This window comes from Oncorhynchus tshawytscha, linkage group LG04 (assembly GCF_018296145.1).
Source record: "Oncorhynchus tshawytscha isolate Ot180627B linkage group LG04, Otsh_v2.0, whole genome shotgun sequence".
Lineage (NCBI taxonomy): Eukaryota > Metazoa > Chordata > Actinopteri > Salmoniformes > Salmonidae > Oncorhynchus > Oncorhynchus tshawytscha.
In genome coordinates, this window is record NC_056432.1 from 30,059,460 (window position 1) to 30,078,011 (window position 18,552).

Genomic DNA, 18,552 nt, shown 5'->3' on the forward strand with positions numbered 1-18,552 from the left:
TCAGTGATTTTCAACAAGGCCATCCCACTGCCAATGTTTGTCTATGGAGATTGTATGGCTGAGTGCTCAATTTTATAAACCTGTCAGCAACGAGTGTGGCTGAAATAGCCAAATACGTTATCTGCAGCATTCAGTCACATGACAGCTCAATCAACTGTTAGATTTTACTTACTGGCACATCAACTGAGCCAGGATCACAGTCAAGCGGATTGGGAAGTAAGTCCCAAACTGTTCTTCTAATCGTTGGAGGTGAGCAGTCATCACTCGTGTGGGACACTTACTGATACTGTACTCAGAGCATGCTCTGACCAACTGGCAAGTGTCTGTAATAGTCTGTAATACCTACATGTTTCAAGCAGAGCACCCTAGTCCCTGTGCCCAAGAACACCAAGGTAACCTGCCTAAATGATTACCAACATGTAGCACTCACATCTGTAGCCATGAAGTGCTTTGAAAGGCTGGTCATGGCTCACATCAACACCATAATCCCAGAAACCCTAGAACCATTCCAATTCACATACTGCCCCAACAGATCCACAGATGACGCAACCTCTATTGCTCTCCACACTGCCCTTTCCCACCTGGACAAAAGGAACACCTAGGCCCTAAAAATTGTTAGACTCCAGCCACCCTAGTCATAGACATGTCAAGCGGTACCAGAGCACCAAGTCTATATCCAAAAGACTGCTTAACAGTTTCTACCTCCAAGCCATAAGACTGCCGAACTGTTAATCAAATGGCTCCCCGACTATTTGTTATTACGCTGCTGCTCCTCGCTGTTTATTATCAATGCATAGTCACTTTACCCCTACCTACATGTATATATTACCTCAATTAACCTCGACTTAACCTGAATCCCTTGTATATAGCTTCGTCATTATTCTTTTATTGTGTTACTTTTTTTTTTTAGTTAATATTTTCCTATCTCTTATTTTTCTTAACTGCATTGTTGGTTAATGGCTTGTAAGTTAGCATTTCACGGTAAGGTCTACACCTGTTGTATTCAGCGCATGTGACATGCACCGCCAAGGGAAGGGCGCATGGTTCACTTTTGAAAGACTCTCCAATAAGAATTATTTCCTCTGAATCCACTGATTGTCACTCATCTATATAATGTTTTTGTATTTCCCCTGCATGCATGCATGCATGCATGCTTGCGTTCAGTTAATTTAGTTTCCCAAATATGTCAGTTACATAGACAAGGAGACACATTTTCTTTTCATTACACAGAGAGTCAACCAAGTCTATTTTGTATTTGAATCTTTCCAACACTCCCCCACGATAACCACCAAGCATCGGTGTGAAATAGAACATGAAGTTGTTGATAGAACATGCTAAAACCTCCACTGCCTTGTCTTTGCCTCACCTATGCTCTCTGCCTCACTGTTGTGTTTTGTGTAGTCTCCAGTGTCAACGGTGGCCTACTTAGTCCCTATGGACGCATGTGTTATGTTGGCCTTTTCAGAGTTGGAGTCATGGAGTGTGTCCACTGTCAAGGCAGCCTGCCTACACTTAGGATAAAGGGAAGGTTGAGCTGTCTGAAATCAGGGGTGACATCCATATTTGTTCTATTAAAACCTCTAACTCCACTGTTAACATTACCTCTTGATTTTGCAAACCTGCGTCTTTGCCGCTTGAGTAGGTCATTTAGATGCTTGTGTTGTCTCCTGCCTTTTCAGCGGCAAGTTGGTGTCGCCAAAATGGAAGAACTTCAAAGGCCTGAAGTTGCTGTGGAGAGACAAGATCCGGCTCAACAATGCTATCTGGAGGGCCTGGTACATGCAATGTAAGAGCTCCACACATGGCCTCATACTCTATTCTGTCTCTCACTAAAAACAGTAACTCAACTGTTGTAACGAAGTAACAACCAGGTTTAACTTTGCTGAAAGAGGTTTTGGATTAACACTTGTGCAGGGGAATCCAGGGTTGGGTTTGGAGAGCCACTGAATGGCACTTGAATCACCTTCTGATTGAGAAGTATAGTCTACAGTTAATGTGTACAAATCATATTTAATCAATCTGGGTAAATTGATATCTGCTCTCAATTATATTAGGTATATTCTATAATTAGTAAGCTGGTGTGTTATTTTCACTCAACTGGTAGCTCTTGCATGTGTTCTACTCTACAGATGTGGAGAAGCGAGAGAACCCTGTCTGCCATTTTGTTACTCCTCTGGATGGGACCGTGGACATGGAGGACCATCGTCCGGCAGAGGTAAGGAGGGGTAGTGGATTGCTGGGTATATAGGCAACAGTACCATACCGCTGCTTCACCCTAATAACCAGACTCTTCTCTCTGATCACTTTTTTTATCCCCGTTTTGGCTCCTTCGCATGTCGCTCTTCAATTATATGATTTCCCCCCCCCCCTCTCCTCTGTTCCACTCCCACCCATGTCTCTCACCCCTCCTTACTGCTTACCACTCTTCTGTCAACCTCTTCCCACGTTCTTTTCTCCCTCCCCCTCTATCTTCCGTAGGCAATAGCCACAGAGGGGAAATATTGGAAAAGAAGAATTGAAATTGTAATTCGCGAGTATCACAAGTGGAGGACATATTTCAAGAAAAGGGTAGAGTAATGGATTTAGTTATTTCCTGAAATGGTGCCTTTTCTGTGTTTAGATTAAATTAGCACAATGTTAGGCCTCTTGAGTGGCGGAGCGGTCTAAGGTTGCAGTGCTTGAGGCATCACTACAGACCCGGGTTCGATCCCGGGCTGTGTCACAGCTGGCCGTGACCAGGAGACACATTTGGCCCAGCATCATCCGGGTTAGGGGAGGGTTTGACTGGCCGGGAATCCCTTGTCCCATTGCGACTTTAGCGACTCCTTGTGGTGGGCCGGATGCCTGCAAGCTGACTTCGGCCGTCAGCTGGACAGTGTTTCTTCTGACACATTGGTGTGGCTGGCTTCTGGGTTAAGCGAGCAGTGTGTCAAGAAGCAGTGCGGCTTGACAGGGTATGTTTCGAAGGAGGGAAGTTGCAGCTGTAACTACCAATTGAATATCACGAGAAAGGGGTAAAATGAAAAATATATGTATTTTTTTAAAGTACCGCTATGTCGCAATTAAACAAAAGACTAAGCAGTAGTATGCCTATTTTAGGTTCTTGTCAGTTGCTTTAACTGGCTCGTGAGGCAACCAGTTGAATATCCTACATTTAGTATGCTCTACTTCATGTTATTCATTCAATATATGAATCTGCCAATTAACATTGATTTTCCAATTTGTCACAGTTACAGAAGCACAAGGATGACGATCTCTCAAGCCTTCTCAAGGTATGCAATCTAAGTGATCTTGTGTGTGATGCTGGCTCTATTCAAATGTGGTAATAGCAAAGTAGTGTGAGAGAAAATAAGGTTAACACCCAAATAATCCCAACATCTGAAATCTAATGTGAAAATGGAAAATAATAGGTTATTAATGTCACAGAATGAATTCATTAAAGTTGTAGGTTGTGTTCTAATGCTGTTTTTGAGTACACATACACTCACTCTCCTATGTATTTATTTGGACAGTGAAGTTAAAACTTTTAATTTGTCTCTATATTTCAGCATTTTGGATTTGAGATCAACTTTACAGAACACTACAGAATGTCACCTTTTATTTGAGGGTATTTTCATACATATCTGTTTTACCGTTTAGAAATGTAAGCACTTTATGCATCTCGTTCTCCCATTTGAAAGTGCCTGTAGTATTTGGGCAAATTCACTTATGTGTGTTAAAGTAGTGAAAGTTTAGTATTTGGTCCCATATTTCTAGCACGCAATGACTACATCCAGCTTGTGACTCTACAAATTTGTTGGATGCATTTGCAGTTTGTGTTAGTTGTAAATTAGATTATGTTGTGCCCAATATAAATGAATGGTAAATAATGTATTGTGTAATTTTGTAGTCTTTTATTATAAAGAAGAATATAATATGTGTCTGAACACTTCTACATTCATGTGGATACTACCATGATTTCAGAAAATCTGGAATGAATCGTGAATGAGTTAGGCACGAAGATCATACCCCCAAGACATGCTAACCGCTCACCAGTACCAATAACCGGGAAGGTTAGCATTTTTTGGAGGGAGTATTCTATTTATGCCTCTAACTTTCTCACTCATCATTATTCACGATTCATTCATGATTATCCATAATCAATGTAGCATGCACATTAATCTAGAAGTGTTCAGAATCATATTCTATTCTTATTTCCAATAAAAGTGACTCAAAAATGACACACTACATTATTTATCATTAATTTCTACTGAACACAACATAATCTGAAACACAGCGTAAACAAACTGCAAATGCATCCAATAAGTTTGTAGAGTCACAAGCTTGATGTAGTCATGCGTGCTAGGAATATAGGACCAAATACTGAACTTTTGACTACTTTATTACAAAAGTGAATTTCTCCAAATACTTATGACGCCTTCAAAAGCGGGCACTAGAGACATAAAGTGCTTTAATTTCTAAACGGTAAAACAGAATATGTATGAGAATGCCCTCAAATAAAAGGTACTGTCACCTCATATGAAACATTGTATCTCAAAATCCAAAATGCTAGAGTATAGAGTCAAATTAAAAGTTTCAGCTTCACTGTCCAAAAAATACGTAGGGGAGTGTAGTAGGTCTACTTCAAACAAACCGCTTGGTGCATAATCAATTTGAGTATGCGATGTGCATGTTTCATAATTGTTTTATCTTACTCTGTTAAGTAGATTAGTTGTGTGACTATGCTGTATAATATGTGCACTGCATGTTTTTTGTGTAACTGACTGGCTGGCTTGTTGCATATTGAACACCCCAAGGGGCCGGAAGAACAGTTTTCGCTGTTTGGGGATGTCTTTCCAGACACCTTCCGTGTGTCCCTTTATCAGGATGAGGAAATGGCTGGGCGCCGCATTGCTCGCAAGAGCCGTGAGTCACCCGTCCCCATGGAGATGGACCCACTCTTTGACATGGATGTGCTGATGTCAGAGTTTTCTGACACACTCTTCTCCACGCTGGCCTCCCACCAGCCCATGGCCTGGCCCAATCCCAGGGAAATAGGTGAGGGCCCACCACCAACATCCCATTCCATACACCAGGGCTTATCAACTATATTCTTACAGGGGCCAGATTTGAAGAAGGTTATTTACAGTGGGGAATTTAACATTTTTTAATTTTTTTATTTCACCTTTTATTTATCCAGGTAGGCAAATAGAGAACAAGTTCTCATTTACAATTGCGACCTGGCCAAGATGAAGCAAAGCAGTTTGACACATACAACACAGAGTTACACATGGAGTAAAACAAACATAGTCAATAATACAGTAGAAAAATAAGTCTATATACAATGTGAGCAAATGAGGTGAGATAAGGGAGGTAATGGCAACAAAAAAGGCCATGGTGGCTAAGTAAATACAATATAGCAAGTAAAACACTGGAATGGTAGATTTGCAGTGGAAGAATGTGCAAAGTGGAAATCGAAATAATGGGGTGCAAAGGAGCAAAATAAATAAATACAGTAGGGGAAGAGGTAGTTGTTTGGGCTAAATTATAGATGGGCTATGTACAGGTGCAGTAATCTGTGAGCTGCCCTGACAGCTGGTGCTTAAAGCTAGTGAGGGAGATAAGTGTTTCCAGTTTCAGAGATTTTTGTAGTTCATTCCAGTCATTGGCAGCAGAGAACTAGAAGGAGAGGCGGCCAAAGGAGGAATTGACTTTGGGGGTGACATAACACATTTGTTTTGAAAATAATTTGTTTTTCCAACCATGTCAATAAATGTTTTATCCCTCCCCTGTAGTCCCAAATTAAGTACATTTAATTGCTTGAAGATGTCACAAAGAAACAAACATCTGATATGATTTTTTTTTCTAGATACAGTGCATTCAGAAAGTATTCACACCCCTTTGACGTTTTCCACATTTTGTTATTACGGAGTGGGATTTAAATGGATTACACAAAATACTTTGTCAAAGTAGATTAACATTTTTATTTTTTTGGATTAATGGAAAATTAAACACTAATATCTTGATTAGATACTGTAAGTATTCACCCCCCTGAGTCAATACATGTTAGAATCACCTTTGGCAGCGATTACAGCTGTGAGTCTTTCTGGGTAAGTCTATCTGTCTGGATTGTAAAATATTTTCCCATTCTTTAAAAAATGTGTCAAGCTCTGTCAAGTTGGTTGAAGTCTTGCCATAGATGTTAAAGTCGATTTAAGTTGAAAAAAAAAAAAATATATATATATATATATATATATATCTATATATCTAGGCCACTTAGCAACATTCAATGTCATCTTGGTAAGCAACTCCAGTGTATATTTGCCCTTGTGTTTTAGGTTATTGTCCTCCTGAAAGGTACATTTGTCTGTTGGAAAGCAGACTGAACCAAGTTTTCCTCTAGAAGTTTGCTTGTGCTTAGCTCTATTCTGTTTATTTTACTTTTTTATAAACTCCCTACTCCTTGCCGATGACAAGCATACCCAAAACATGATGCAGCCACCACCATTCTTGAAAATATTCAATAGTGGCACTCAGTGATGTGTTGTGTTGGATTTGCCCCAAACGTAACACAGGGCAAAAATCTTTTTTTTTGTGGCAATTTTTTTTGCAGTGTTACTTTAGTGCCTTATTGCCAACAGGATGCATGTTTTGGAATATTTGCATTCTGTACAGGCTTCCTTCTTTTCATTGTCATTTATGATAGTATTGTGGAGTAACTACAATATTGTTTATCCATCCTCAGTCATCTCCTATTACAGCCATTAAACTCTTAACTGTTTTAAAAAACACCATTGACCTCATGGTGAAATCCCTGAGCTGTTTCCTTCCTCTCCAGCAACTGATTTAGGAAAGGCGCCTGTATCTGTAGTCACTGGGTGTATTGATACACCATCCAAAGTGTTACATTCATAACTGCACTATGCTCAAAGGGATATTCAATGTCTGTTTTTTCCCCCTATCTACCAATAGGTGTCTTTCTTTGCGATGCATTGGAAAACCGACATGGTCTTTGTTGAATCTGTGTTTGATATTCACTGCTCGACCGAGGGACGTTACAGATAATTGTGTGTGTGTGTGGGGTACAGAGATGGGGTAGTCATTTAAAAATCACGTTAAACACCATTATTGAACAAGGAGTACATGCAATTTATTGTTCTATATTTTTACCAGGAAAGTTGACTGAAAACATTCTCATTTAAAGCAACGACCTGGGGAATAATTACAGGGGAGAGGAGGGGGATGAATGAGCCAATTGGAAGCTGGGGATAATTAGTTGGCCGTGATGGTCAGATTGGGAATTTATCCAGGACACCGGGGTTAACACCCCTACTCTTACAATAATTGCAATGGGATCTTTAGTGACCACAGAGAGTCAGGCCACCTGTTAAACATTCAATCTTAGAGATGATGCCCTAAACAGGGAAATGTCCCCAATCACTGCCCTGGGGCATTGGGATATTTTTTTAGACCAGAGAAGAGTGCCTCCTACTGGCCCTCCAACACCACTGCTAGCAGCATCTGGTCTTTCAACCAGAACAAACCCTGCTTATCTTCAGAGGCAAGCTTGCAGTGGGATGCAGGGTGGTATGCTTCTGGCCTGCAGGGTGGTTATGCTCATTTTCACTCCTGAACCTATTTAGGCTTACCATAACAAAAGGATTGAATGTGTATTGACTCCAGACATTTCAGCTTTAAATGTTTTATTAATTTGTAAACATTTCTAAAAACATAATTCCAGTTTGACATTATGGGGTTTTGTATGTAGATCAGTGACACAAAATCTAAATTTTCTCAATATTAAAATGTAGTCTGTAACACAACAAAATGTGGGAAAATGTATGTAAAGTAGATCATGATGCTCAGCAGACCACGAAACAAGCGATGTTGCAGGCTAGATGTTGATCGGATAAAGTTTATGATAGCCACAACTGAGTCTGATGTTTTTTTAAAAACTCAAATCACGCTCTTCTGTATCAGGCAGTGTAGTGATCTCATCTGCGGTGAAAGAGCCAATAGGTGGGAAAACAGACCCTGTACCCCTGTTAGCAGCTCTGATTTGCTGTAACTTGTATGTTGGGTGATATTGACTTACAGCACTTAATGGTTGGGACTACAGGAAAACAGATTCTCCCAATGGAGAATATTGAACGAGGGCTCCTTTTGGCACTTAACATTGGATTTTGGGCGGATTGTCTCAGCTGTTCTTTTTACTAATGTTCAGAGTTTATCAAAGGGCCGTTCTAAATTGATAAACGGGCCTGATCTGGCCCGCGGGCCGCCAGTTGAATAGCACTGCCATACACCAAGCCTTTTTCTATTTACTCAGATCCACCCAAACCTTCCTCCAACCAGAGCTATAGGAAAAGTCTGTTTGTTATTCACACCCCATCCATGTTCCCCATAGCTCATGCAGGGAACGCAGACATGATCCAGCCTGGACTCATCCCCCTACAGCCCAACCTGGACTTTATGGACTCCTATGAGCAATTACAAGGTAATGACAATGCACTCTGCCACAGCGACAAACTCTAAATAATGTCACTTGCACAGTGCACCAACTCTTTAACAGGTCCCTGGGGCACCATGTTACTCTCATACGGTAAGTATAATACAGCAGGTGGAATATCCTAACACTTATGAGGGTAGAGTGGATGTTATACTAATTCTAACTAACCTAGAGACTCTTCTTCCAGACTTATTTCACAGCCTCCGTCAGCCCATCTTCCCCTCTGCTTCCCTCACTGCCTCATCCGCCACTCCTCTACACAGCAACAGCTCTCAATCCCAGGTAAACCCCAACCCTTGGCCCGGTCCCTGTGAACCTCAACCCTAACACACCCCCAGACCTAACACACCTGTCTTTTATTGTTCGATGTTTTCACAACATCTTACTAGCTGATAACATTATAAATGTGCTATCTTTGCTCTTGTCCTTGTGACTTGATAGGGCCAGCTTCTCTCCTCCATGCACCTCTCAGCTGACCTCCCGTCCATCAGTCATGACCACAGACTCATCGCCTCCCCAGCCCCCCTGACTATCTCATCCCTCATGTCCAATCAAACCAGTGGAAGCCCCTCTTACGTACAGAACTACATGCCTCTGTTCTCTGGGCCGGTGCCCCCTAGTGCTCAGGCTGGAGGCTCCTCCCTCATGCAAACCTCAGCCCTTCCCACGGTGCGGCACACCCAGACCTGCCAGGGTGCTGCCACCCCAACACTAGTAGCCCCCCCACCCCTAGACGATGCCACAAGCCTGGACGGTTCCCCGCCCTCATCTGTCATCACACATACAACCACCTCCACTGTTCTACCCAGTGATGCTGCCACCACCTTCAGTCACAGCTCTGACTTCAGCTCCCTAAACCGGGAACCTCCACCACCACCCCTCCAGCCCCTGCCACCCTCACCTGCCACCACCCCACAACACCCCCAGACCTTCGCCCTGCCCAGACCCTTCCAGCCCTCTTGCTCCAACAAAAAGACACGCCGTGTCCAAAGGATTGTTCCTGCCATCTCCTCGTCTCACCTCATCCTAACAGGTGAGTTAATCACATCCCAAAAGGTGTAACTGTTGCTGAATAAGAATAAGTAATAATAATAATAATAAGAAAAAAACGACCACATTAGAAACAATAGTATTTATTGAAGTGGGGATTACTGCTCCACTAGAGCTGTCTGATCTCACCACTAGGTGGTGCTACTGTATATCATTATATAGTCAGTCACTATTGTAATGAAAAACTAAATGAAAACTAGTCAATGTTTGTAGGTGATTCAGCCGAAATTATCCTAGCAAAGATCATCAATGACATCCAGGCTCAATATTAGACATTAAATACATGAGAGAATCCGCATTTACCCTGTGGTTTTAATGTCAAAGGCCCTGACAGATGATGTTTTGCTGTCCCAGCACCCTTCCCAGGGCATACCAGTGCAGTGATTGTTACTCCAACCCCCCTGAAAGCAGATGTGGTTCCCTCAACGGGCGTGATCATCGGCTCCTCCAGCCTATCAAGGGTAAGACCCGGTCTGCTCTGAAGCGCCCCCTTTTGCATTCAACTGTTTTAATAAAGATAGTTTTCATTTACTTTCTGTTTTATTTCTTTACATCCCTCTATCTCAGGCTCCTGGATTTCACATCCTTCCACAGACTCCGAAGTCTCCCCAGCTCATTATCCCTAAAGAGGAGACCTACTCTTCCAGCCGCAAAAAACAAGAACCCTCCACAAGTACTGGTGAGAGTGACATACACCAGGCCCTTACTTTTTTTGTTGTATGTACTGTGGGGCAAAAATGTATTTAGTCAGCCACCAATTGTGCAAGTTCTCCCACTTAAAAAGATGAGAGAGGCCTGTAATTTTCATCATAGGTACACTTCAACTATGACAGACAAAATGAGAAGAAAAAAATCCAGAAAATCACATTGTAGGGTTTTTAATGAATTTATTTGCAAATTATGGTGGAAAATAAGTATTTGGTCAATAACAAAAGTTTCTCAATACTTTGTTATATACCCTTTGTTGGCAATGACAGAGGTCAAATGTTTTCTGTAAGTCTTCACAAGGTTTTCACACACTGGTGCTGGTATTTTGGCCCATTCCTCCATGCAGATCTCCTCTAGAGCAGTGATGTTTTGGGGCTGTTGCTGGGAAACACGGACTTTCAACTCCCTCCAAAGATTTTCTATGGGGTTGAGATCTGGAGACTGGCTAGGCCACTCCAGGACCTTGAAATGCTTCTTACGAAGCCACTCCTTCATTGCCCAGGAGGTGTGTTTGGGATCATTGTCATGCTGAAAGACCCAGCCACGTTTCATCCTCAATGCCCTCGCTGATGGAAGGAGGTTTTCACTCAAAATCTCACGATACATGGCCCCATTCATTCTTTCCTTTACACGGAGCAGTGGTCCTAGTCCCTTTGGAGAAAAACAGCCCCAAAGCATGATGTTTCCACACCCATGCTTCACATTAGGTATGGTGTTCTTTGGATGCAACTCAGCATTCTTTGTCCTCCAAACACGACGAGATGAGTTTTTACCAAAAAGTTATATTTTGGTTTCATCTGACCATATGACATTCTCCCAATCTTCTTCTGGATCATCCAAATGCTCTCTAGCAAACTTCAGACGGGCCTGGACATGTACTGGCTTAAGCAGGGGGACACGTCTGGCACTGCAGGATTTGAGTCCCTGGCGGGGCGTAGTGTGTTACTGATGGTAGGCTTTGTTACTTTGGTCACAGCTCTCTCTCTGTCATTCACTAGGTCCCCCCGTGTGGTTCTGGGATTTTTGCTCACCGTTCTTGTGATAATTTTGACCCCACGGGGTGAGATCTTGCGTGGAGCCCCAGATCGAGGGAGATTATCAGTGGTCTTGTATGTCTTCCATTTCCTAATAATTGCTCCCACAGTTGATTTCTTCAAACCAAGCTGCTTACCTATTGCAGATTCAGTCTTCCCAGCCTGGTGCAGGTCTACAATTTTGTTTCTGGTGTCCTTTGACAGCTCTTTGGTCTTGGCCATAGTGGAGTTTGGAGTGTGACTGTTTGAGGTTGTGGACAGGTGTCTTTTATACTGATAACAAGTTCAAACAGGTGCCATTAATACAGGTAACGAGTGGAGGACAGAGGAGCCTCTTAAAGAAGAAGTTACAGGTCTGTGAGAGCCAGAAATCTTGTTTGTTTGTAAATAAATTCATTAAAAATCCTACTATGTGATATTCTGGATTTTTTTTCTCATTTTGTCTGTCATAGTTGAAGTGTACATATGATGAAAATTACAGGCCTCTCATCTTTTTAAGTGGGAGAACTTGCACAATTGGTGGCTGAGAATACTTTTTTGCCCCACTGTATGTACACTAAACTCAGTCATGTGTCACAGGGTGCTTTCCTCCTGTCAAACATAAGCTATCAATCTATTAGCTCTACATGTGTATACAGGATGTGGCATGGTAACACATTCATACACAGTGTTTTGGAATGTTTACAGTACTGATCTGCTTCCCAGAAAATTAATGAATTGTCTTTAATGTGAGTTGGTGCTGTTTTGGAAATGTCCTGTATTTACCAAATCACGAGAGCAAACCACACACAAGTCAGAGTTAGTTATCACAAAGTCCATCTTTAATTATATGAGCTCCATCACAACCCTGTGACTCTCAGATCAATTCAGTGTCTAAATGAATTCTCTGAGAGTCCCTTACACATTGCAACTGACATCCTTTATAGCAAAGACACACATAGCCAGACAGCATTGGCATAGTTTAGGAGACAAAGCTGAACGATAAATTATGTTATTTTCTCAAACTCAGAACCATAAACCAATCCTCCATATCAACAGGCATATATCAAATCCATCCTATATTGACAAGATCACAGAGACACATTGACTGGCACACAGACATTGTGGAGCCAAGAGATACACGCTTGACCTCTCCCCTCTCTGCGGCCCAAGTAACTTAGTCTTGACATAGAACAGATACTGCAACCCCGGCCACAGTATTATACAAACACATTCTGATGAGAAGTAACTTATAAACGTGATGAATATAAAACATCTTACCTATGTTACCAACTAATTCTGATTATTCCCCAACAGTGCAGCAGTCTTTGTTATGATGGTTTTTGGTAAGTGTGGATAATTTGTGTCTCCCAGGGCATGAGGACCGTAGCTCAGGTCAGGGGTCACTGTGTGGGTCAGAGCAGGTCTCCAGTCCTCAGTCTCCACACAGCAGCTGCATTGCCCTTTCCAAGAACGAGTCCAACCAGGTAACAGCAGCCCACCCTCCTGCCTACTATTCTCTGTCTGTGTATGTGACTGTGTATGACTCCAGCTTTTTCAAGCAGGTCCAGGGTTGTGTGCCTGCCGTTGAATCATTGCAGACTAATCATTCTGATTATGTGTGTGTCTGTTCTCTCCCTGTTTGTTCCAGAGCCGTAGGGTGACCCATATCACTGCTGAACAGAAGAGGCGCTTCAACATCAACATTGGCTTCAAAATGCTGTGCAGCCTGATTCCTGCTCTCAAGTCCCAGTCCAATGTAAAGCCATGTCTGTCTGTCATCGGTCTACTGAGTCCTCCTACTAATATATTCCAGATCTAGCTTTTGATGGCTTTTATTTAAAGATCAGTTCAGAAGCATAGTGTTTGCACATCCTATTATTTTCAGGTATAGGGTACAAATATAGTATCCCTTTCATACACAGACCAAAATCCCACATTTACCATGCCTGCTTTTTTATACTAGATTTTGCATATATAGGAATGGGGTAGGGGGTAAAAAAACAACATTGTAAATTAAAAGCCCTATAACCAAATACAGTTATCAGGGCTGTGTGAATGGTTCTAGGCTTTTTCTGCAGGTAAGTTCATTAACATTTCCATTGTTTAACACCTCTCTAATGTGAAATGTAAACAGTACCCATTGTTTAATTTTATTTTACAAGTATTATATCACATATTCTGTCTGAAATGGTAAAGTCATGAAAGAATGATACATACCCACACATTGTTGAATGCTCCAGCAGTTGACGACATGTCAGGACCTTTCCAATATCGCCACCTATTCTTGTTGTGTTTGATACCAGATCAGTAATGCAGTCACGCTGCAGAAGACAGTGGAGTACATTAGGAAGCTGCAGCAGGAGAGGCAGCAGATGCAGAAGGAGACCAAAAGGCTACGGGAGGAGATTGAGGAGGTCAATGCCTCCATAAAGTATGTACTGCCTCACTGTTATGTTATCTCTCTTATCTGAGAAGATGAGTTCAGGAAACAGTTTGAGTATGAGTAGACATGACATAGTAATCTGATCTGTGTGCTATTGCTGTGCCACAGTGTGTGTCAGGAGCAGCTGCCTGCTACAGGTGTGCCCATCACACGCCACCGATTCGACCACATGCGGGAGAAGTTTGATGAGTACGTGAAGAGCCGCACACTTCAGAACTGGAAGTTTTGGATCGTATCCGTTTTTACCCTTATCACTGACATTTAACATGACTTTTGCATTTAACATGACTTTGTCATAATGATATAAGATTCAATCAGGCTACTTTTAATATTTATTTAATTTATGTCAGATTAGATGCTGTATATAAGCAAAGAAGAGCTATAATTTTTGGTTTCAGGGGGACTTGTGAAAGGTTACGTACGACTAGAAAATGAAGTAGTATGATATAGGACTATATACCATGAGCCATCTGAGTACATCTGAGGTCCTTTCTGCCAGAGAGATTCGTTCATATGTCTTCTGAGATTGAAATAGGATGCAACTTTGAATCTTTTCCCTAAATAGTGTGTGTTTGACCCTTGACCCACCATCCTTAGTTCAGCATCATTATTAAACCCCTATTTGAGTCCTTCAATGGGACTGTCTCCACCACAAGCAAAGGGGAGCTGTGTGAGACCACACTGCAATGGCTGGACCGTCACTGCTCCCTCCATGTGCTGAGGCCCAGTGAGTAAACTACACTCAATGCCCCTAACCTCTCTCTCTCACACACGCACACAGCATATGTTTTACTGTCATTGTGGGGACCTAAAATATTCAAAATTATATTTTCCCTAACTTTAACTTTAATCCTAACCCCCAACTCCTAAACCTAACACCTAACCCTAATTCTAACACTAATGCTAACCCTAAACCTAAAATAGCCTTTGTCGTTGTAGCGATCTGGGAAATGTCCCCATGAGGGATAATTTTCCTTGTTTTACTATCCTTGTGGGTAGTAAAAGCCCACACACACACACACACGTTTGTTTTACTAACCTTGTGAGGATAAAACAATTTATTCCCATTAACCTTTACCCCTAAATCTAACCCAAACTCCTAACCCTAATTGTAACCCTAAAATTAACCTCTGAGCCAAGGATAATAAAACCAAAAATCCACACACACACACTCAATGTTTTCAATTAAATGGTTTCAAGATTCCCCCATGATTTTCCTGCTAATCAGTCTTCCTGTAGCTGCAGCGTCAGAGTAGGACAGTGAGGAGGTGGATAGAGAAGTGGCGGTTGGCAAGTGGTTCCATTACAGCAGTGATATTCAAATGGAATTGCAGGGGGATCGTAAAATAAAACATTTTCTTTCAGGGGGAGAATCAGAGTACGTATTATTTCATAGGATAATATATTAACTTATTGAGAAAGATAATACAAATATATACAGTACCAGTTAAAAGTTTGGCACACCTACTCATTCAAGGGTTTTTATTTATTTAGACTATTTTCTACATTGTAGAATAATAGTGAAGACATCAACACTATGAAATAACACACATGGAATCATGTAGTAACCAAAAAAGTGTTAAACAACAAATATTTGAGATTCTTCAAAGTAGCCACCCTTTGCCTTGATGACAGCTTTGCACACTCTTGGCATTCTCTCAACCAGCTTCACCTGGAATGCTTTCCCAACAGTCTTGAAGGAGTTCCCACATATGCTGAGCACCTGTTGGATGCTTTTCCTTCACTCTGCGGTCCAACTCATCCCAAACCATCTCAATTGGTTTGAGGTCGGGTGATTTGTGGAAGCCAGGTCATCTGATGCAGCACCCCATCACTCTCCTTCTTGGTCAAATAGCCTTACACTGCCTGGAGGTGTGTTGGGTCATTGTCCTGTAGAAAAATAATGATAGCCCCACTAAGCTGTGGTAGCCATGCTGGTTAATTGTGCCTTGAATTCTAAATAAATTCGGAATAAATCACCATCAGTGTGACCAGAAAAGCACTATCACACCTCCTCCTCCATGCTTCATTGTGGGAATCACGCATGCAGAGATGATCCATTCACCTACTATGCATCTAACAAAGACACGGTGGTTGGAACCAAAAATGTCAAATTTGGACTTAGCAGACCAAAGGACAGATTTCCACCAGTCTAATGTCCATTGCTCGTGTTTCTTGGCCCAAGCATGTCTCTTCTTCTTCTTGGTGTCCTTTTAGTAGTGGTTTCTTTGCAGAAATTCGACCATGAAGGCCTGATTCATGCAGTCTCCTCTCAACAGTTAATGTTGAGATGTGTCTGTTACTTGAACTCTGTAAAACATTTATTTGGGCTGCAATCTGAGGTGCAGTTAACTCTAATGGACTTATCCTCTGCAGCAGAGGTAACTATGGGTCTTCCTTTCCTGTGGTGGTCCTCATGAGAGCCAGTTTCATCATTGCGCTTGATGGTTTTTGCAATTGAACTTGAAGAAACGTTCAAAGTTCTTGAAATGTTCTATAATGACTGACCTTCATGTCTTAAAGTGATGATGGACTGTCATTTCTCTTTGCCTATTTGAGCTGTTCTTCCCATAATATGGACTTGGTATTTTACCAAATAGGGCTATCTTCTGTATACCACCCCTACCTTGTCACAACACAAGTGATTGGCTCAAACGCATTAAGAAGGAAAGAAATTCCACAAATTAACCTTTAACAAGGCACACCTGTTAATTTAACTTAATTCCAGGTGTCTACCTCATGAAGCTAGTTGAGAGAATGCCAAGAGTGTACAAAACTGTCATCAAGGCAAAGGGTGGCTACTTTGAAGAATCTCAAATCTAAAATATATTTTGATTTGTTCAACATTTTTTTTGGTTACTACATGATTCCATATGTGTTTCATAGTTTTGATGTCTTCACTATTATTCTACAATCTAGAAAATATTACAAATAAAGAAAAACCCTTGAATGAGTAGGTGTGTCCAAACTTTTCATGTGTATTGAGTAAATACATGTACAGTACCTTCAGAAAGTATTCACACCCCTTGACTTTTTACACATTTTGCTGTGCTACATTGTGGGATTCAAATGGATTGAATTGTTTTTTTTGTCAACGATCAACACACAATACTCTAATGTCAGTGGAAGAAAAATTCAGATTATTTGTTTTATATGGAAAAATAAAACACTAATATACTGTATCTTAATTAGATAAGTATTCAACCTGCTGAGTCAGTACATGTTAGAATCATCTTTGGCAGCGATTACAGCTGTGAGTGTTTTTGGGTCTCTAAGAGCTTTGCATACCTGGATTGTACAATATTTTCCCATTTATTCTTTAACATTATTCACGCTCTGTCAAGTTGGTTGTTGATCATTGCTAGACAGTCCTTTTCAAGTCTTGCCATACATTTTCAAAGTCAAAACTCTTATTAGGCCACTCAGGAACATTCAATGTTGTCTTGGTAAGCAACTCAAGTGTATATTTGGCCTTGTGTTTTAGGTAATTGTCTTGCTGAAAGGTGAATTTGTCTCCCAGTGTCTGTTCGAAAGTAGACTGAACCAAGTTTTCCTCTAGGATTTTGCTGGTGCTTAGCTCTATTGTTTATTTTTATACCCAAAAAACTCCCTAGTCCTTGCTCATGACAAGTATACCCATAACATGATGCAGCCACCACCATGCTTGAAATATGAAGTGGTTCTCAGTGTTGTAGATTGGCCCCAAATATAACACTTTGTATTCAGGACAAAAAGTTAATTGCTTTGACACATTTTTTGCAGTATTACTGTAGTACCTTATTGCAAACAGGATGCATGTTTTGGAATCTTTTTTTATTCGGTCCCTTTCTCACTCTGTCAGTTTGCTTAGTATTGTGGCATAACTACAATGTTAATCCATTCCTCAGTTTTCTCCTGTCACAGCCATTAAACTCTGCAACTGTTTAAAAATCTCCATTTGCCTCATGGTGAAATCTCTGAGCAGTTTCCTTCCTCTCTGGCAACTGATTTAGGAAAGGCACCTGCATCTTTGTAGTGACTGGGTGTATTGATACACCATCCAAAGTGTAAAATTCATAACTGCACCATGCTCAAAGGGATATTCAATGTCTGCTTTTTTACTCATCTACCAATAGGTGTCCTTGGCGAGGCATTGGAAAACCTCCCTGGTCTTTGTTGTTGAATCTGTGTTTGAAATTCACTGCTCAACTGAGGGACCTTACAGATGATTCTATGTGTGGGCTACAGAGATGAGTTAATCATTCAAAAATTATGTTTAACACTGTTATTACACACAAGTCCATGCAACTTATGTGACTTCTTAAGCACATGTTTACTATTGAACTTATTTAAGTTTGCCATAAAAAAGTAGTTGAATACTTATTGACTCAAGAAATATCAGCTTTTCATTTTTAAAGATGTATTATGCACATATCATTCCATCATTACCCGGTAAAATTGTAATAGTTTGCCTAATTTCAGTTTAAGTGACAAAACAAGTATAGTGTAGAGAATCATTTTACAATCTAAACTGCTGTGAAATATATTTTCCATAACCAAAAGTATTGTATTTTCTACTGTTTGAAGCTGGTGTTCAAAACTGAAAGTAACAGACACAAAAACAAAACTAAAGAATGGGAAGCATAGAAATAATACACATAGAACATATCTACCATTTTCTTAGACCTACTTTCAATGAGTGACAGATCTATAACTCATATTTTTATGTGAAGTTGGTTGGGTTGCCCAAAAAGTTACATATTGCAGCTTGAATTAATTTGTAAAGATTTCTACAAAATGAATTCCACTTTGACGTTATGGGGTATTGTGGGTAGATCAGTGACACAAAATCTCAATTTAATCCATTT

General features: G+C 40.9%; 1 protein-coding gene across 6 annotated transcripts in view; it reads left to right on the forward strand.

Moving 5' to 3' along the window:
- LOC112233530 (MLX-interacting protein) overlaps window positions 1-18,552 on the forward strand; it is a 51,382-nt gene that overhangs the window by 19,881 nt on the left and 12,949 nt on the right. For 2 of the 6 annotated variants that reach the window (XM_024401225.2, XM_024401222.2), the window contains exons 2-16: window positions 1,680-1,786; window positions 2,130-2,215; window positions 2,479-2,568; window positions 3,231-3,272; window positions 4,797-5,037; window positions 8,387-8,476; window positions 8,676-8,770; window positions 8,930-9,521; window positions 9,893-9,999; window positions 10,106-10,217; window positions 12,634-12,746; window positions 12,911-13,018; window positions 13,566-13,693; window positions 13,814-13,937; window positions 14,303-14,432. In XM_024401225.2, the coding sequence (XP_024256993.1) occupies window positions 1,680-1,786; window positions 2,130-2,215; window positions 2,479-2,568; window positions 3,231-3,272; window positions 4,797-5,037; window positions 8,387-8,476; window positions 8,676-8,770; window positions 8,930-9,521; window positions 9,893-9,999; window positions 10,106-10,217; window positions 12,634-12,746; window positions 12,911-13,018; window positions 13,566-13,693; window positions 13,814-13,937; window positions 14,303-14,432 (2,165 nt within the window). The remainder of the gene's footprint in view (window positions 1-1,679; window positions 1,787-2,129; window positions 2,216-2,478; window positions 2,569-3,230; window positions 3,273-4,796; window positions 5,038-8,386; window positions 8,477-8,675; window positions 8,771-8,929; window positions 9,522-9,892; window positions 10,000-10,105; window positions 10,218-12,633; window positions 12,747-12,910; window positions 13,019-13,565; window positions 13,694-13,813; window positions 13,938-14,302; window positions 14,433-18,552) is intronic. The other 4 variants (XM_024401223.2, XM_042320596.1, XM_042320597.1 and 1 more) reach the window with 4 other exon arrangements.